Genomic DNA, 19,426 nt, shown 5'->3' with positions numbered 1-19,426 from the left:
CGGGATGCAAGATGATGCTATTTTCTAGGTTGTTTATGTTCATGCACTGTGGTGTTTACTTTCAGTGGCATGAAGTAACAGGGTAGAAGACGAAGTGATGGTTGATTGCTTAAAGACTTCCCTTCTCTGTGCGATACACTTTGTGAATTTTTCTAACAAACTCTGGAGTGGAAACGAATGGAAACTCAAATGTGCCAGCAACACATTACAATAAGGTACAATAAGCCATAAACATTTATGCATTAGGTATCAGGAACCAACAATTAAAAGCATTTATTAATGTAGATTTTTTTAAATACACATATTTATGGCGACATATAGCACATATACATATAAAATTATACATAATAGTACTAAATTGTAATAAAAAACACTATTGTTCATTGTTTTAAATGTTTTAAAGTTTAATTTTCCATGTTAGTTCATAATATATTTAAAAAAATTTAAATGCTAAAAATGCTTTAGTATATGTACATAGAATAGTATTTAGAAATGAACATTAACCAGGATTATTAAATTCTGTAAAGGTATTGCTCATTTTTCGTTCATAATGCCGAAGTGGAAAAAACTTCAGAGAAATTCTATTTAAGGACTGGTATTATATAAAATGCTAATAAATTAAAAGTATCTAACCCAAAATGTATTTGAATGCAAGTAAAATATATCCATATTAATGTATATTTATGTTTTTTTTTTTTTTAAATAAAATGTAAAAGTAAAAAAAAAAAAAAAATGTCATAGTTCGGGCAATATTAGCTTTACAAGAAATAAATGCACAAATGCACACATTAAAAAAAAAGCAAATAGTGTAGCATTCTGGAAACTTTGTGTGGCATGTAAATCTAATCAAATTCTGATCTTGCATACTTAATTTGTATTGGTATGCAAATTAAGATTCAATATTTCACCTACAAAATACATCTAGTTTTGCTATTTGGTTTCAGTTCTATGGTAATTAACCTCAACCACAGATGCTGTTGCTAGGACTTAACTTGTATTTAATTTGGAATAGTCTTTTTAGTCATGAATGATGACCTGAAAAATATGTGCTTTTAATGTCTAAATGATACTGCAAGAAGTAAAAGTGATCAAAATGAACCTTATCGTAAACTTATCTTTTGAAAGTGCACCTGAGGTCATGAAGAACTCACTGAGAGCTGTCCTCTCCAAAAATACCATTTTGTTTGCAAGCAGCACTAAAACACACATCAAATGCTCTTTGTATATACTCGAGTATATACAATATACTTTCCTGAGCAAAGCCCTGATGGTGCCTCAGATAGATATTACCCGAACCACACAGGCCTTTCTCCTTAATGAAAGACATTAAAGCATTAAAGCATTAAAACGCCCGCCTGTCTGGAGGGCCACCTCTCATTCTTTCTCCCCTCTCGCCTGCAATGTGTCCATCCCTTTTTACAGTAAAAAGTTGGTGCATGCATGCAAAGAATAGATCAGAGCCATTATAGATGTTGCCTTTGTAGTCACCCAGCTTTGTCGTGATGGGAAACAAAACACACAGACGAGAGTGGACAGAGAGCGATAGAGTGTCCCAGGCATGGTTTCTTTCTTTTCCTCATTCCCGACGGGGTGACAGAAACCCCCTTTTCCCCCATTCACTTATTAAAGCTTAATGGAAGGCAGCCGGACTTTCGGGCTGAGGCGCAGCGAGCACGTCTTCAGCTGGAAGCTCCAATTACAACCGAACAATGATGGTGGAGCAGTCTAGTTAGAGTTAGTCTTCGGAAGGCAATAGGCCAAGTGCTAAAAGACTTGGAGCTCAGGGACTAACTGCCTTGCTTTTGCCTCTTTTTTCCCCCCGGGTCTATTCACTAGCAGTTTGATGTTTGTTGCTTATCTCTCTCCATTTCTGTTCACATCTTCTCCTGCTCATCTCTCTCTCTCTCTCTCTCTGTCTCTCTCTCTCTGTGTCAAGTCCTTTCATCTTCTGCTGGCTGTCTGTCTCCAGGGATGTACCCTTATTCTTTTATTCCCTGTATCAGTCTATTGCTCTCGGTCTCTCTTTTCAACCTGTAAGCAGAGAGGTGGCTAATGAAATGCTAGCAGTGTTCGGTTTCTTGTTGAGATCGTGTCATTAAAAACCTCAAGTGTAATATGGATTTTCTTCTAGCAAATAAGCAACCTTCCCGAGGATTATTAATTACCCGACCGAGGGTGAGACAGTTTAGTGTGTTGAAAACCGACTTTTATCAGCTGTGCTTATGTAACAAACACTTATTCATACAGTAGGTTTCTGCACTATGTTAGATGCTGCTGTGTGTGTGTTAGTTTGTGTAGTGATTTATATTAGCACGAGGCCATACATGTGAGTGTGTGCATTTGTGTGTGTGAAGCAGTGGCCTATATGGCACTGACTTTACTCATTATCTTTTCTCTTTCTATCTCTGTCTTATATTCTCTTGCCTTCACTCTTGTTCTCTATCTCACACACACACACACACACACACACACACACACACACACACACACACACACACACACACACACACACACACACACACACTTTCTCTTCTCTGCAGAAACACTGCAGGCTATTCTCTGTCTGCCAATCCTCTCTCTCTTTCTGGTTCTCGAGACGTCAGCCATCTTTTGCTGTAATCAAGCCTCACTGTTGCCATTGCTTTGTGTAAAGCATGCTGAAAAGACCAGCAGTTCTGGTCACCAGCATATGTTTTAGAGTTTGGTATGGTGGCATCCCTATGGGGAGAAACAGCGATATTTAGGTTGTTTTTCAGTGAGATTTTAACCAATTCATGTGAAATGGATCATTTCAGTTGATAAGGTCTGACTGAAGAATAATTTATTCATGAATTTTACATAGTTTACTTCTTTCAATACATCCCATTTTATGCAAATACAATTTTTTGTTGGTTCCTCACACCAACATGACTTCAGAAATATGACTTTAGAAGACTTATCAGGATTATAGCTAAATAGTAACACAAACTACTGTTATGTCACTTGTCTTGTAGTTTAGGAGGTTTTGGAACACTAGTCATCATTCACTTCCAATATATGGAATAAAACTGCAACCTAAAATTCCTATGTTTTGTTTTGGAAGAAAGAAGTCATACAGGTTTAGAACAATATGATGACAGAAGTTTAATTTGTGGGTGAACTATTACCTTGAAGGGATTGATCACCCAAAATGTTTAATTCTCTCATCATTTTCTAATGCTGTTTCAAACCTGTATGACTTTGTCTTCTGCAGAGCACAACAGATTATACTTTATCCATACAGTGAAAGTCAATGGGGTACAAATAACATTAGATCAATCACATTCATTGTATGGGAACAAAAACACAATTTTGTTTTTGGAAAACAAACTTTTGGTTGAGTAAATTGTTGAGACAATTTTTGTAGCTGGGTGAACTATCCTACCTTGGTCAACCAGCAAAACTGGTCCTAAAGAACACCAAGTAATCTGGCCTTGTCTGCAAGGAAGCCATGCATAACAGCTTCCCCACCAACATTTTCAAACTTTTTAAACACGTCTGTTTACAAGTAGAGTGCTTACAGAAAGATAGTAGTGAAGACATTTATGGCTTCTTAGCTTACACTTTATTCAAACTCTCAGATCAGTATACAGCCAGCAGGTTTCCATACGTCTGCACGTGTTCTTAATTAACTCTTTTATAATTTTCAGTAAGAGAGAGCTGTTCATGGCCTATAGCACTTCAATAACATGAAATGCTGCCTGGCACCAGTTCAGGATTTCTCATTTCAACATAATTGTGCACGCTACAGTCCACAATGTCTGACGATGATTAACATGAGACTAAATAGAAAGGACTGTTTGAAATAATGAGGGGTGTTGAGCTGGGGGCGAGCTCAGGATATCAGCCACCCCAGCGGAGCCCTATGTTAAGAGAAACGGTCTGCTGCTAAAACACTGTTGCCTATTGTCGCTTGCTCACCTTTTCCACATTCTGCAGACGCCACCTAGTCAGCCGCAATTAATTGTACTCAATTAGTGCATAGCTTTTCAACATAGCTTTCCCTATTAGCAGAAACCGTTGATGACAAACAATAATGAGGATGCAGACGAGAGCCAGTTCAGCTGTGTTAGTACAGAAGTGTGTCCTGCATTGCAATACCACAGATGTGGATGAAGGGGGCTCTACTGTAACAAGAGGTTTGCTGGTAAATTGACAGCCTCAATTTAGGGTTGAATGGTGAGAACTCTCAAATGAATATATTAAAAAATATTTGACATTTCCAGCATGGTTTATAAATTCAGAAAGTGACCCGTTGCTGTAAGTCTAGCCAACTGCAATTGCAAAGCATGACATCTGCAATCACCAAAATCACGAAACCTCCAATTTCAAGTAAATCTTTCCAGCATGCTTAAGACTGTAAATTCTGCCTGTCAGTGCTCAGCATATGACCGTATTTAACCAGCTGCTAAAACAACTCCTTATTTCTATTAAGTTAAAACTCCTGTACTGACGGTTTGCCTCTATGAGGGAGATGTTGAGTTTTCAAGCTCTGTCTGGCTGAGGCGGAATCATTTTTTCCACACATTTACTGAATTGAGAAACTTTTCTGGATCATTCACAATCTGCTGTGGAGGCTCAAAATGTCTCTTTCATGCTTGACAAAAGGAGACTCAATAGAGACACAGGTCCCTGGCTCGATGAACTGAGCAAAATCCTCTTTAGAATTATCGATATAGCCTGTTGGCATTAAGCGTATATGTGTGTGTGTGTGTGAGAGAGAGAGAGAGAGAGAGAGAGAGAGTGAGAGAAAAATGGTATCACTGCACCTATGGGTGCATGCAAGGTATTTCTAAGGCTGAGATGTTTTGCTCATTGTTTTTGTATGATTCTGACACACACACACACACACACACACACACACACACACACACACGCACACACACACACACCTGTCTGAACTATCACTTTCACCCAGTCAAGGTGATCTGTGGCAGAGAGATTCTTCTTGCCCTGTCAACATACCTGGCAACCGCCACGGTAATTTCCTCAACACCACAACAGTCATGCGGCTCATCATGCTGCAGGCTTCAGTGGCAGCTGCTGTTGTCCTTTTATGTCTCTCTCTCTCTTTGCAGGTAAAAACGCCAAGATTTCTCACACACCAAGGCAACGTTCCAGTTACCAGATAGTGCCCTGGGAAGTGCACTTCAGCATTCCCAAAAGAACAAATTTAGTCAAGTGAGCTATCATAGTGAACCCTGCGTAGAGACGCTCTGAATATACACTCATTTCCCTCTCTTGAGAAGTCTTTTACTAAATGAGGCCATTTGACCGACATGTCAAACAACCAATCACAGTTCGTTTCGTTCATCATCACGTTTCGAGGCATGGAAACGTTGCCACAATAACAGACCGGTGTGTAAAAATCTCGGACATATTTTAAAGATTCTATGCTGCAAACTTTCAATATTTCACATACTTTTAAAAATCCAGCATTCAGTTGATACTGATAAGCGCTCGTCATAACAGTTGTAAACATGGCGGCTTTCTTCTTTCGTGAGGGGGTTTGGCACTACGGTATCTTTGTTTCCAGGCAGAAAGTTAAAGAATGCAGCACACGTCTCGTGGAAATCCTGTAAAATTCAACCAATTCAATGACGACTTCGACACTCCTGAAGTGTTTTCACTTTTGTGTCCCATATGCATCAGACGTTTAGCTAACGGTCCGTGGGCATGACGTCTGAGGCTGAAACTAATACCCCCCAGACTTTCTAAATGGAAACAATCAACATATAATCAATTAATTAAAATACCACATTTTTGGAACAACTATAAACAATGTGGTGTTCATAGCTAATTGAAATCTGTATGGCTGAATTGTTTTGATGGCTGTGTTAATTGCTGAGACAGCATTTTCTAATCACTTCAGAGTAATTACATCAGGGAAATGTGTCTAATTATTTAAGAAAATGTCTATAAGGGTAAAAACTTAAAAGCATAATTAGTCCAAATTAATCATGTAACCATTTTTGTGTTTTTGCAAATATATGAAAAAGCCAGTTGTTTCACTGTTTTCTAGGAATTTCTTCCTGTCATTCCACATTAACTTACTGTGGGGTGTGGCCAAATCATTTCAAATTTTAACTTATGAACTGAACCGAAGCCCATTCTTCACTTCTGAATTTTCTCAACTCTAAATGGAATGGCTTACCTCAGTGTAGACATACGTGTGTGTGTTTGTCCATGACTAGATTAATGACCTGGACATGAAGGTCATGAGATGTTGTACTCCAGGAGAACATGAACTGCCCCTGTGGGAGTGTTTGAAAGGTCTGGAGGGCAAAAGCACCACATCTGTCTTACAAACACTCACTGTAACACCTAACACCTCTATAAAACCTATTACTCCCACCTAACAAACTACACAGAGTGTACAAAACGTCGTCTGACAAAACCATATGTGACACTACAAAATGACAATCCTCATTCTGAGTAAAAGTTGTATATTACACATCAAATATATTCTGCTTGACAGATTTAGACACTTTACACAGCAATTTTTTTCTTTTTTGAGGACATAAAACTTGATACTGAAGAATATCATCACAAATCATTAAAAAATATCACAGTTTACTCCAAAAAATTAGGAAGCAATATAGTTTCAACTTTGCTAATAATAAGAAATGTCTTGAGCAACAAATCATCATATTAGAATGATTTTTGAAGGATCATGTAACATTGAAGACTGGAATAATGGCTGCTGAAAATTCAGCTTTGACTTACAGGAATAAATGACTTCTAAAATATATGAATTTTAAATTGTACTATTATTTCAGAATATTACTGTTTTTACCGTACTTTTGATCAAATAAATGCTTAGATATAATCACGTTTTTGAAGTCTCTTATGCTCACCAAGGCTATGTTTGCTAGCTGATACCAATTACAGCAGAGAAGCTAATTTGCCAGTGTGTGCCTCATTGCTTTTCTCTGCATGGCTGTCATCCCACTTCATAAGAATGATGCCACCGCGCACTTCTTTGTGTAACATGGACTTCAGTTAGTTTGTGATTACAACCCACTGTTTGGAGATTCAAACACCACCTTTTTCCAGGAAATATTTTAACAGCAGCATAATTGCCTCCATCTGTGTCAACTCTGTGATTATACTCAAATGCTTTTGCAGCTACGTACACATGGGAGAAAATGCTAAGCGAGTGGGATATTGATGCAAAGAAAGAGTAATGGGGCTTATGACTGTCTGCTCTTTGTAAACGTATTGTAGTTGAACTGTCAGTTTAAGGAGAAGCCTCATTTTGCAGTCCATTCACTCGTAACAACAGTGAAGCGTGACAGTTCTCTCATACACGGATGTCTCCCTTCCTTTTGATGCCTGGTTTAACAGCGTTGACATTTTCTGATGAGTTTCTGTGCAAACAATGACTGTCGCTCCCGTAAGTGAATGCAGTTAATGTTTACCAGTGGCAGGTATATTTGGATTCTACCCCAGTAAGAAAATTATTTATTTTAATTTCATTATTTTTTTTTAAAGGTAAGGTAATTTATTTATAAAGCACAATTAAAAACAACAGGTAGTTGACCAATGTGCTGTACAATTTGAAAACATACAAAAGCAAATGTGCAAAACATTTACACAATACTATACAGATATCTAGCTACTCTCATAAAACAAACAATAAACTTACTCAGCTATTTGATTTAGATAGGAAAGCCAAAGAAAAAAAGATGAGTTTTTAAGAAAGATTTAAAAGATACCACTGTGGAGGCAGTTCTAATATGCGAAGGCAGACTATTCCAGAGTTTCGGTGCCAACACAGAAAAAGAACGATCACCCCAAAGTTTGCGTCTAGACCTTGGGACAATTAACATTTTCTGGTCAGAGGACCTAAGTGATCTTGATGGAGAGTTTATCTGCAATAGATCTGAGAGATAAGGTGGTGCCAGACCATTTAGAGATTTAAAAACAAACAACAAAATCTTAAAATCAATTCTATAGCGGATAGGCAACCAATGTAAAGAAAACAAAATCGGAGTGATATGGCTCCGCTTCAGAGATCCTGTCAGCAATCTAGCTGCGGCATTTTGAACAATTTGCAAACGTCTCAAAGTCGACTGATTAATTCCTGCATACAAAGCATTACAGTAGTCTAAATGTGAGGTCACAAAAGCGTGCATTACTCTCTCTAGATCCTCAAATGACAAAAATTACATGACTTTTGTCAGGGTTCTTAATTGAAAGAAGCTTGATCGCACAACAGCGTTTACTTGTTTGTCAAATTTTAGAGAGTTATCAAAAATTACCCCCAAGTTTTTCACCATGGATTTATAATAAATAGATAAAGAACCTAAATCAACCCAGGGTGACTCAGATACATTAGAGGGTGCAAACACAACAATCTCAGTTTTACCTTCATTTAGATGCAGAAAATTTGCAACCAGCCAAGTTTTCAAATCATTTCAAATCATAAAAGAAACTGTAAGTTGTTTTCGGGAACCACAATCTGCCAAAGCCAAACTCTTTTGACATAGATACATATGTATGTATATGTATGTATTTACATATAGTATAAACATTGTGAAATATTATCACAATTTAAAATGTTTCCTATTTTAAATATAAAAAAAATCCCATGATAAAAAAAGCTGAATTTTCCTCAGCCATTACTGAAGTCTTCAGTGTCACATGATCCTTCAGAAATTATTATAATATGATGATTTGGTGCTTAAGAAACATTTCTAATTATTAATATTCAAAACAGCTGAGCTGCTTCATATTTTTGTAGAAACCGCAATATTTTTTTCAGGATTCTTTGCTTAATATAAAGTTCAAAAGAACAGGTTTTATTTGAGATACAAATCTATTTTAACAATATAAATGTCTGTACACCAGTTTTGATCTATTTAATAGTCCTTGCTGAATAAAAGCAGTATTTTCCTTCCAAAAAAAAAAAAGTGACCCTAAACCTTTGAACGGTAGTATAGTAGTAGAATATTTTTGTTTTGCTTCCTTTAGCATAATAAATCACTCCCCCTTGACCCATCACATGACCTAAATTTTACATTCAAAAGAATACTGTTGAAGTTTAAGGAGCGTTAAATTAGCCGCTAATCCTGCAATCGATATGCCTGACTTATAGGTCATGACCTGTAAAGGGTTAATACCACATTGAGGTAAGATCAGGTGAGAGAGCAAAGTGTCTTCCCAGGCTGGAATGTCAAATGTCATGCTATTCACCTAAAGCTAGCATTCCTTCCAACAACAAACAAGTTAATTGTTTCAAGCACTGTTGTTGATTTTTGAGAACAGTTATTGCAGCTGGTTTAGTCATCGGCCATCATTACACAAGAATTCACAACCTGGCATGCCTCCCTTAAGCAGAGAAAGAAACAGAAAGATAAAGCCAAAGAGACATGCCCTCAAAATGCAGAATGCAGAGTGGCTGTTGGCGGCTGTGTCTCGGACCTCTGAGGGCAGGCCTCACAGATCAGCTAAATTAAAGCATCTGATATCTACATTTACTTTGATCAATTCTGCCTAGGAGCATCAGGCAAAAGGAGAACTGACATTATGAAGTAAATCGCTAAGTGCTTGGTCAGGGCACAGGAAGAGCAGGTGGATCTCTAATTACGGTCCTCGCACTGATGAGCAAAACGAAAGGGATGGTAGGAACTGCCAGATCGGTTTCTCTAACACGTGGTGAAGTGAAGGTGGAAAAATGATACAGAAAGATAGATTTGGGCAGTTATCATACAGAAGTGCCCTGCGATGTAACAAGCTATGCACCATTTAAACTTTTTAATTCTTATGCATGCAGCTTTTATGCAACCTCATATTAATTGAGAGACTCATTTGTCTCACTGCAGGACCACTTAATGGGTCATATAATGAAAAATCAAACTTTACTTGCTCTTTTGAGATAAAAGCTTGATGTACCATTAACATACGGTAACTTTTTAACTACATAAAGTCCAAAAAAAGCATTTATTGAAGCAAAAATGTAAAAACAACTCCCTCTGAATTAAATTATGCCTGTTTTGCTGCAAAAACGGATACTGACATTATAAGTGGACTACAGTGAAAAAAGTGAACTACAATCCACCTTATTTTTCAGCTCTAAAGTACTGTAAATAAATAGTAAACTGCAATAAATGTAACAACTATCTGAGCTACAAACCAGTGTGTTTATGATCATGATAACAATAAAATAATAGGATAAATACCAGTTTGCACCCTCAATCAACAGACTCTTTTTGAACTAAACTAATATAACAAAGCAGTTCACATCAGAATCCTCTGATTAGGGAAAATGGTAATATTTGTATTTTTTGTTATTATTGTATTTGTTATTTCTCAGTAATCCAGTTATCAGTTATCTATCTATCTATCTATCTATCTATATATGTATATATATATATATATATATATATATATATATATATATATATATATATATATATATATATATATATATATTGAAATGGAGTGGGAAAAATTTAACTATTTTCAAAGTGAAAGAGGTACAAAGAGCGAGGGAATGAGAAATTGCTTCTTCAATACAGAAGGAAATGCGAGCATGTCAGAGTTATAGCAGCGCAAGGCCTTGGGAATTGCAGCAGTGATGGTTCTGTGACACTGGAGACATCACTCAAAGCCTCGTCTGTGCACCCAACCCCACCCCAGACACCTACCCTCACAGTCACGGGCTCCAGCTTGTCTGACAACCACCACCAGCCCTCCATACTTCATCTCTCTATATACCATTTCACCCTTTGTATCTCCCTCGTTGGTTTATGGATCCCACCTTTTGTAATCATTTAGCCGTGACCGAGTCAGAGAGACTAGATGAAAATCAATTCTTCTCCACTGCCCCCACTTCCACTGACCACTTTTCTGTCATTTAGCGGAGCTGTTAACATCAGCCCCCCTATGCTCTCTCGGACATGTGGACATATGGGGTTCATATGAAGTTCAGGCTCATCCGGGTGATCTCCATCACTGAGGTTGCCACCAAAATCAGAGTCTGTAAACCCTCCCAGCAGGAGATGAAAGCCAGTCACCAGCTACAAACTGTGATGGATGCAGTGTTACATCCTCTAAACTGCCCACTTCTCAACCCCAGGCCTGTGTCTCTCTGCACTGCAGGCCCAGGAGAACCACACTCGAGAAGCGTGATGGATGTGACATGCGCTCCGCTGATCAAAGCCTTGTAGGCAAACACTTATTTACACAAGACTTATTAAGGATGAAGAATGAGACGATGTCTATGCAAGTCCCCAGTCTAAGAGTCACTAGAGAGACACCCTGCCTTTCAGACCAGCTTAAACCAGCATGCATTTACATGCTGATCAAGACTGGTTTATGTCAGTTAGTGATGGTCTAAATCTAACTAAAATTAGATAAATTTACTCAAGAAGCAACACTGCCAGTGCAGTTAGACAAAAACACCAGTATTCTCAGAAAACGTGCCTTAATATCTAATGCAGTGTTGCTTCTTAAGTAAATTCATCTTGCTTCAAGGATTTTATTTTGTAATATTTATCTCACAGAAGACTTGATTCACAATTGATTTTAAAAGGGTTTGAGGTTAGCAGGTTACTGAGAAAATAGCACAAATATTATACTTGGTAAAATAATCAATTACTAAAATCATGAACTAACAATGAAAAATATTTTACAGGATTAATTCAATTTTACTTTTCTACATAAACTTACATTTCCAGTTGTATTTTGATTGCATTAACAGATTTATAAATGCTGTAAAAAAAAAAAAAAAAAGACTTTTTTAGGTTAGTTCATGATAACTAATGCATTAACTTCAACTTTTATTCATTTGTATGACACATTAAATGCAACTTTGTGGCCCAAAGTGCTTCAAAAGCATTAAATTAAAAAAGAAATACACACACATAACTTGCACACAAATAGAACAGACAATTGTAAGGGTTCTCAATTGTAACCCCAAATTGCCATGAAAGTTTATGAATTTAACATTGTTATTGAAATATTGTCTCTCATTTGGCTTTCTGGGATTGTCTTGAAGGATATAAGCAATGCTGCTTCAGTCTTCTTTGAGTGCTATGTAGGCAACATAATAGGTTTTGGAACAGGACTTGCATGCTCGTTTAAAGAAGAAACATTTTGCAAGAATATTGAACATCAGAATCAAGTTCTCTTACATCACATTATTCATGCTACTGTGACAGAGCTACTATGTTTTTTTCTCCAGACTTACTGCTCTTCTCCATTAGGAAACACATTAGCAAATACAGCAGCTGGCCCCACCACCCCATTACTTTCTGGCTTGTGCACCACAACTGAACCAGGGGCTGGAAAACTTCAAAAGCTCCTGATGAGCAGATTAAAAACCAGCCAGGCGGACACGATCATTATGCAATATTTATACATCCAAGTGTTTGTGGCTCACAGTAGATGAGCGAAGTCTCCTGTGGTGGACCCAGGATTAATGTGCACCAATGCCTGTGCAGAATCAGCGGTGAGATCAAAGGGTTCTCTAATTTCAGACTGAACGACTGATTTGCTGCGATGAACCCCACCAAGAGAGGCTCACACAGAACTCAGTTCCAAGACGAACATAATCGGAGATGAAAGGGGAACTACAAATAGAAAGCCCAAGTTGTGATCGCCACACACCTGAACTGAGGCTCTTGCAGCAGAACAAATCTCAAAACGAGGGGAGAGAACAGGAGGAAACAGCGTGAAGAAAAAAAAGAGTTTTATTGTTGTAATAAAAATGTGTTCTTACCGTCACAGTCTCCCAAGTGAGAAGTGTTTCCGTGCTCGACGTCTTGTTCGAAGGGAAGCCTGTGGTGAATGGGAGAAAGAACAGTAGTAGAAACATTCATCAGCAAACCACATAAACAGGCCATAAAACTGCACTGTCTGGATTACAGTAATGCCTGTGTATTTTCTCTCTCTTTTTTGAAAGAAAAACATTTTTTTAATGCTGTCTTGAAGAGTACTTCTAAAATGTCTTGTTTTTTTAGGTCCTTTGCTCTTGGGTTCAATAATAAGTGATAAAGCATGTTAAAAGCATGTACAGGATGTGTGCAGAAACTCAATCTGCGCTCCTGATCAAGTCTTATACACAGAGGCAGCACAGTGCTCTATTAGAGATGTTCTGTGTTACCTTAAAGCCTCAATAATGAAGAAAAATGACTGCAGTCGGCTCACGAATGGCTTCCTTCCAACTGCATAAGTCAAACAGAGGAAAGGCCGAAGGCTACGCACAGCAGAAGCGTGCACGGGGGGACCAGCCTCTTTCCACTACCGTCGGGAATTAGTCAAAGCCCAGGACAACAAGGCAGCCAGGGGTCTTTTACTGCCAGGGTCTTAGTTTTTCAGAAGATATGCTTAGACCCGTGTTGTTTTAATGCTTTCTGTGAAATGTCTATAAAATATAATTATAATAATACAGTTTATACAAACTGCAGGCACAGAGCTGTAACCTCCAGAACTCCTCTGAGAAGATGGCAGAGTTTTTTTTATACTACAGCGGTGAACCACCCTGAGAATTTCAATGAGCATGCAGATTCCTTCCCGCCACTCTCCTGAGGATGAACATTAGTCATATTGTAACAATGAGAAGTGTAAAAACACAAACAGCCAACAGAAATTCCCTTCTTAATTTGTTTTGCATATTCGCTATTTGTGTATATAAGCAAGCAGCAGTAATCAGAACTACTTCTGTATCGTTTTTCCACTGTGAAATTCAATTGGTGAGAATTTTTCAGTATTATGCGAGACGGAATCGATCTACAGGTTGACTGTCCTTGGTAAATCAAATCAGATCCAGCCAGAGATCTGTAATTGCATAACTGCACTGAAGTAAAAACGGTCTCCACGTTTTGATATCAGTATACCAGCAGACAACCTGTATTTGCACACAGAACTCAATAAAACCATCTCTCTGGAGAAGGACACACCTTTTCAGGTGTATTTAAAAAGAGGCAGAACACAAAAACGAGTGCTTTTTAGACGTGCTTTATCTGAAGATGGAAATCTTGTTGTATATGTTAGAATAGATAGATGTTAACATTATGTTGGTTAGTATGTTGTCAAACCTTACCTTGTACCTGCACGGAGGAAAGAGCAGGTGCTTCCTCTGGTCCAGCCGCAGTAGGGATCCCGTGAGGCGATGCAGTTTCTGTGAAAGATCAGAAACAAGCATGAATGGTACCCCAAGGCACCAGACAGTATATAGTTTAATTCTGCTGGATTTCATCCTTGTTCCAGCTGGTTCAGTGCACACATTAGATGCATGACACGTGTTAGTGCGCCTCACTGGGCTGCACCAATGACCCATGGGCACATACACAGACCACAGGCTGGTGACCAGTGATCATAAAACCATCCTAGAGCTAAGAGCAACAGAATAAACAGTTGTTGGAATTGTACTGAAAAGGACAAATGGTTCGTAAAGACTATAAATGATGTCACTGTTCACATTAAAATCATATTTTAGGCATAATTTTATGTTCTGGATTATCTTAAATCGCTTTATTTAACAACTATCAAAGAGTCAATGGGAGGTTCCCCATTATGTACTGTGGCTAGGCAAATGTACTGTACATGTATGTATGTGCGGGTTTACTTAGCTTCTTTTGGGTCAAATTTGTCCACAGAAGCTAGATAAACATGACAAAACCTGCCTTTGGGAACACTTTGGAAGGTCATAATTTGGAAGAATTATATTTAATCTAAATAAAATATAATGTAAAATAAAAAGTAAAGCAGACACTGACTACAATATAATCTGTTATTCATACTTCGCTGGTATTCCTTGTTTTTGATTATAAAAGCCGTTCTCCTGGGCATTTCTCAAAAAGCTATGCGCATATGTCATTTCTTGCCAGGCCTCCTTAAATTTATCCCAAAGCTGAGATTTATTCATCAGCTTCGATTCCGATTTAGAATTTCCCAAAGGTTTTCAGTGGGATTAAGGAACGCCTTCGTTGCATGCATGGATTGTTATTGTGCTCTAAATTACATGTTCAGTCTCCAAACAGATCCTCCAACAATGGCCTTTGCAAGTGCCAGATGAAACTGGAGGTTCCTCACAATTGCATCTTATCAAATCTTATTCAAGACTTTTGGAAGTTATTTTGAAGCTGTCACACCCGAGGTGATTTTTTAACCCCCTGTCAAAATGCTCACTAGTGTTCTTTGTCCAGCCCAGTGCTTTGCATTCTGCATGGTATCGGTCTCAGTGCTTTGCAATAATTCTGCAGACATTGTAAAAGTTAAAATCCTGCAAATGTGCAATATAAATTTTGACAATATTCAGCGATTTTATATAATATCCTTCTTGGTACATTAATTTTAAATTTTAAATAATTATGAAAATAAATGAAACACATTGCTAAATAATATATAATATTTGTAACAAAATATGAATTAATACAAAAATAAAACACACTAATTTTATACAACATCAATATTAAAATTAACATTATAATTCAAATTAAATTTAAAATGCATATGAAAATCAATTGAAAAATATTATAGATAATATATATGCGATTTATTATATACAACTATATTATTCTACAAATAAAAAACAATAATATAGATTTTAGCATTTCATTTATATACTGTAAAAACAACAGACTATATATGATGTCCTCATTTGAAGTGCTAACTAAACGTGTGTTTCACTCACTTCATGCAGCGAGAATAGAGTTGGCAGCGTGCTACAGGCACTTTGATCACGCAAGAGGGGAAAGCCAATAGGAGGCTGTGACTGATGCGGTCCAGCGTGAGAGAAAGCAGCTGCCTGGCCTGAGGAGAGTCCGTCCCACACCTGGAGCACACACAGTCCAAATAAATTTGCAACAAATTAAAAGAGTGCAGGGAGAAAGTCAAACACAATTTACATCGAGAAAACACTCAAACACAGTTTGATACAGAATGACATGACCCCAACCTACATGAATAAAGTCTAAACAGTCAAGCCTAACACAGTCTGATAAGGTTTATCTTAACACAATATAATGCTGTGCGGTTAACAAGAACTAATGAAGCAAAGGTAGACGAGCAGAACCTCAAGCTAGCTACTGGATTTCTTATAAGCATCTACTATCCTTTTAACACATTAGACATTGGAGCTTTGTAATGAAAGTTCGTTTGCCATCTTAAATCTTGAAATTTCCAACGAGGCCATCTATCCATTAAGATAACAGCTTGTTATTTAGTATGTCTCTAATGAACTAACACTAACTTTCATCCTATGAATGAAAAACAGGATCAAAAGGAAAATGTGTGTCGTATTAATGTGATATCACATTAGTGTGTTGTCACTTTGTACTCGGCCCCAGTAGCTAATCGGATTGATATCTAGGAGTCTGGCAGCCACCCACTCCTCCATGCGTTACACTTACCTGGCACTTACCACTTAAGAGTATCTCTCTTGCTCCTGCCATGCTGGCTAGAAAATGCATTTGTTTGTATACAAGTGCACATATACATATTGTTATAGAAACGCTTACGTTAATGGCCTAGATAGCAGCAGAGAAATCATTAGTAATTTATGCATCGGATCTGAGTAATGAGCCACACTTGAGAAACTAGATAAAGCTTGCTGCAAAAAGTATTTTAATATAATTTTACAGAGAAAAAAAAATTGCTGTAAAAACAGATTAACTTGAAAAGCTATAATATGAATAGACTAGAAAATCTATGTTGAAAATATTACTGAACCAATTAAAAACAAATACAAATAATTAAGTAATATGCTTTCAATTAATCTAATTTATATATATTATATATAGTATATACATACACACACACACACACACATATATACATAAAAATATATATAAAAATTCACTTCTGAATGGGTTTTACCATAATCATTATTTTTTAATACATTTGTTTTTATTGTTAATTAGCTTTTTTTAATAGAATAAATATCACTAAATTAACACATTTAATTAACAGCCCTAGTTGAAAATTGAGTTGTGAGAGAGACAAATAAAGATTAATGAATGAATCACTGCAGTAAAGATCCATTTTTAGGCAGCTAAAACAAGTAACGAAAGAGAGAGACAGGAAGAGAACGGACAGAGGGTGAGATAAAGAAGTGCAACTGGCAAGTTTAAACTGATTTAAGAAGAAAAAAAGCTGCCTCTCTTTGACATGTGAGTAGGAGAGTGAAACAGAAGACGTAAGAGATGAAAATTAACCACTTCTATAGATAGATCACAGAAAACAAGCGAGAGAAAAAAAACATTTGGAACAAAAAACTAAACTTACACGGATGATACAACTACGGCAAGATAAAAAGAAAAGTGTTCATAAAAATAAATTGACATACATTAACACTCTAGCCCCCATCCTAATTATGTTATTGTTTTCTTGATCAATATGAAGACATGTGCATTTCTGAGCGGCTTCCATCGGTTTGCGGACTCCCTGACCCTGCGCGTTTAATGATTTACCACTTCACCACCGCATGATGAGAGATGGCAGAGGTTATGCAAGACCAGCATGATCGGGGCCTAATCTGATTACTCCATCTACACTCCCCTGATTAGCTGGCTTCCCGCTGCGCTAGACACAGCTAGCACTGTCAAAGCCTTCACGCACTGTTGTTTCATGTTTTATCAAGAATGTTTGTTTTTAGCTAATTTGGTCTTTGGAAATTAAAAACCTGCAGACAGGCTCACGTGATTTACCACATTTTTGCTTTAGTGTGTAAAAGGTTTCACAATTTTTTGAGATAGAGAGTGTGTGTGTGTGTGTGTGTGAGGAGAAACAGACTAAACAGCACTTAGTCTGTCTGGATGAAGAAGCAATTACCACTATATCCATGAAAAATGAGTGTTGCTAGCAAACTCCTGCCGCTTTCCGCAAGAGATAATGACCAGCTAATGCTCCATCTGTTTACATGCCATGACTTGTGATTCTCTGCCATAAAACAATCACCAACGAGCGTGTTTCAGAATTAACCTCTACCTGTCTGGGTTGTAGCCTTCCAGTTCCTCGAGGAACACATTGCTGTTGGTCACCGTGTTATCACTGTTGGGGGTGACAAGGAATTTGAGGATGGTCCCTCGGCTGGAACCCAGAAAGAGAACTGTCTGGTTGCCATAGGGACCAGCGTTTGTGTCCACCACCATTTTGTTGAGCTGGTATCTGAAAGCGACAGAAGACAACTTAATACATGCTACAGAGAGGAAAAAAGGTATTAAATTATAATCCAAAATCTCATGCCAAAACACACAAATCCGAAAAAAGCAATTTCTATTGACAAACCAGCATATCTCGAGGAAACAGACAAAACTGCTCTACTTGGATGATTCAGCTTTCTAAAATAAGACGATCTCCCAGAGTGTTTAAAATGACACAAACAACTTGTTACTATAATCCTGTTATGCCCCGTGGGATGCTGAGAAACCCCAGCTGCTGGAACCCCGTGGTCTGAAGACTGAGATTGGACAGATACTAATGCTAGCAGACATCACAGCCGGTCGGTTAAATGTTTAGCAAGGATCTCAATGAAGAAAATAATGCCCGGGTGAAGATAGCAGCTAAATTTAATGCCAATTATGTGTTCCTTTGCTTCAAGTTTGTGAAAAATAATTTGGTCATTTGTTGGTAGTCTCAAAGATTAATGAACTACCATCTGGAGTATTTGAGATCGACCTGATATCTCATCTAGAAGCACTAGTCCACTTTAGACCAATGACAAAAAAGATATCATGTCTTGAAGGCATGCATGACCTGCTTTTAACAGTTGAGAATCTGAGGACATCCGAGAGAAAGTTGTTCTCACCTAACCATGGTCCTAACAATCCATGGTCTCTGACTAAGTGATGGGATAGCTTCATCCATCAGTGGATGGGTCTTGACAAAAGTTAACATGTCATCAGGGAAAGAGTTGGAAGAATTGAACTTTGAGCCTTGTATGGCACAACCACCCGGCCTGAGAAATTCACAAACACAGCAAATTATTATAAACTTCCTCTCTGCAGGTTGGCATTTGAAGACATAAAACACTCTCTAGAGTTGTAAATGTCATTTTATTCAGTACCTCGGTTTGGGCACAGCCTCATCTGGAACAGGTGTCCATATCGACTCGGGCGATTTCTGCTCTTTAAATCTTCCATCAAACACTTCGGCCAGCTGCTCCATGTCGAAAGCACAAACTGCAGATCCAGGAATACTGCAAAAATACAGCACAATGCTCATATTACGCGATATCCTCAGAGCTGTCCTGTTTCCATGATATTGCTCTGAGTGGAGGAGACTCACAATACAAAATGGATTTCATTTATCACAAACATGTCGAAAGCACATCAGTTGGCAGCCTTGAATAGATCTGTACAGTGGGCAGCTGGACAGACATTTCAAGGCAAACAGAGCAGAGAATATTGTCCAGAGCTGTCACCGGAAACCTTGGGTGACTGCAAGCTCTTCCACAGAC

The 19,426-nt window shown here is 37.8% G+C and overlaps 1 protein-coding gene across 2 annotated transcripts in view; it reads right to left on the bottom strand.

Moving 5' to 3' along the window:
• LOC132114708 (semaphorin-6B-like) overlaps positions 1–19,426 on the bottom strand; it is a 126,507-nt gene that overhangs the window by 4,242 nt on the left and 102,839 nt on the right. For both annotated transcript variants that reach the window (XM_059522982.1, XM_059522983.1), the window contains 6 exons: positions 19,034–19,165; positions 18,776–18,925; positions 17,956–18,135; positions 15,662–15,802; positions 14,069–14,146; positions 12,746–12,804 (listed from right to left, as the gene is read on the bottom strand). In XM_059522982.1, coding sequence (XP_059378965.1) covers positions 12,746–12,804; positions 14,069–14,146; positions 15,662–15,802; positions 17,956–18,135; positions 18,776–18,925; positions 19,034–19,165 — 740 coding nt within the window. The remainder of the gene's footprint in view (positions 1–12,745; positions 12,805–14,068; positions 14,147–15,661; positions 15,803–17,955; positions 18,136–18,775; positions 18,926–19,033; positions 19,166–19,426) is intronic.

The sequence above is a fragment of the Carassius carassius genome, chromosome 34 (assembly GCF_963082965.1).
Source record: "Carassius carassius chromosome 34, fCarCar2.1, whole genome shotgun sequence".
Classification (NCBI taxonomy): domain Eukaryota; kingdom Metazoa; phylum Chordata; class Actinopteri; order Cypriniformes; family Cyprinidae; genus Carassius; species Carassius carassius.
The sequence above is the reverse complement of the archived record's forward strand: the minus strand, read 5'-3'. Positions and strand labels throughout refer to the sequence as shown.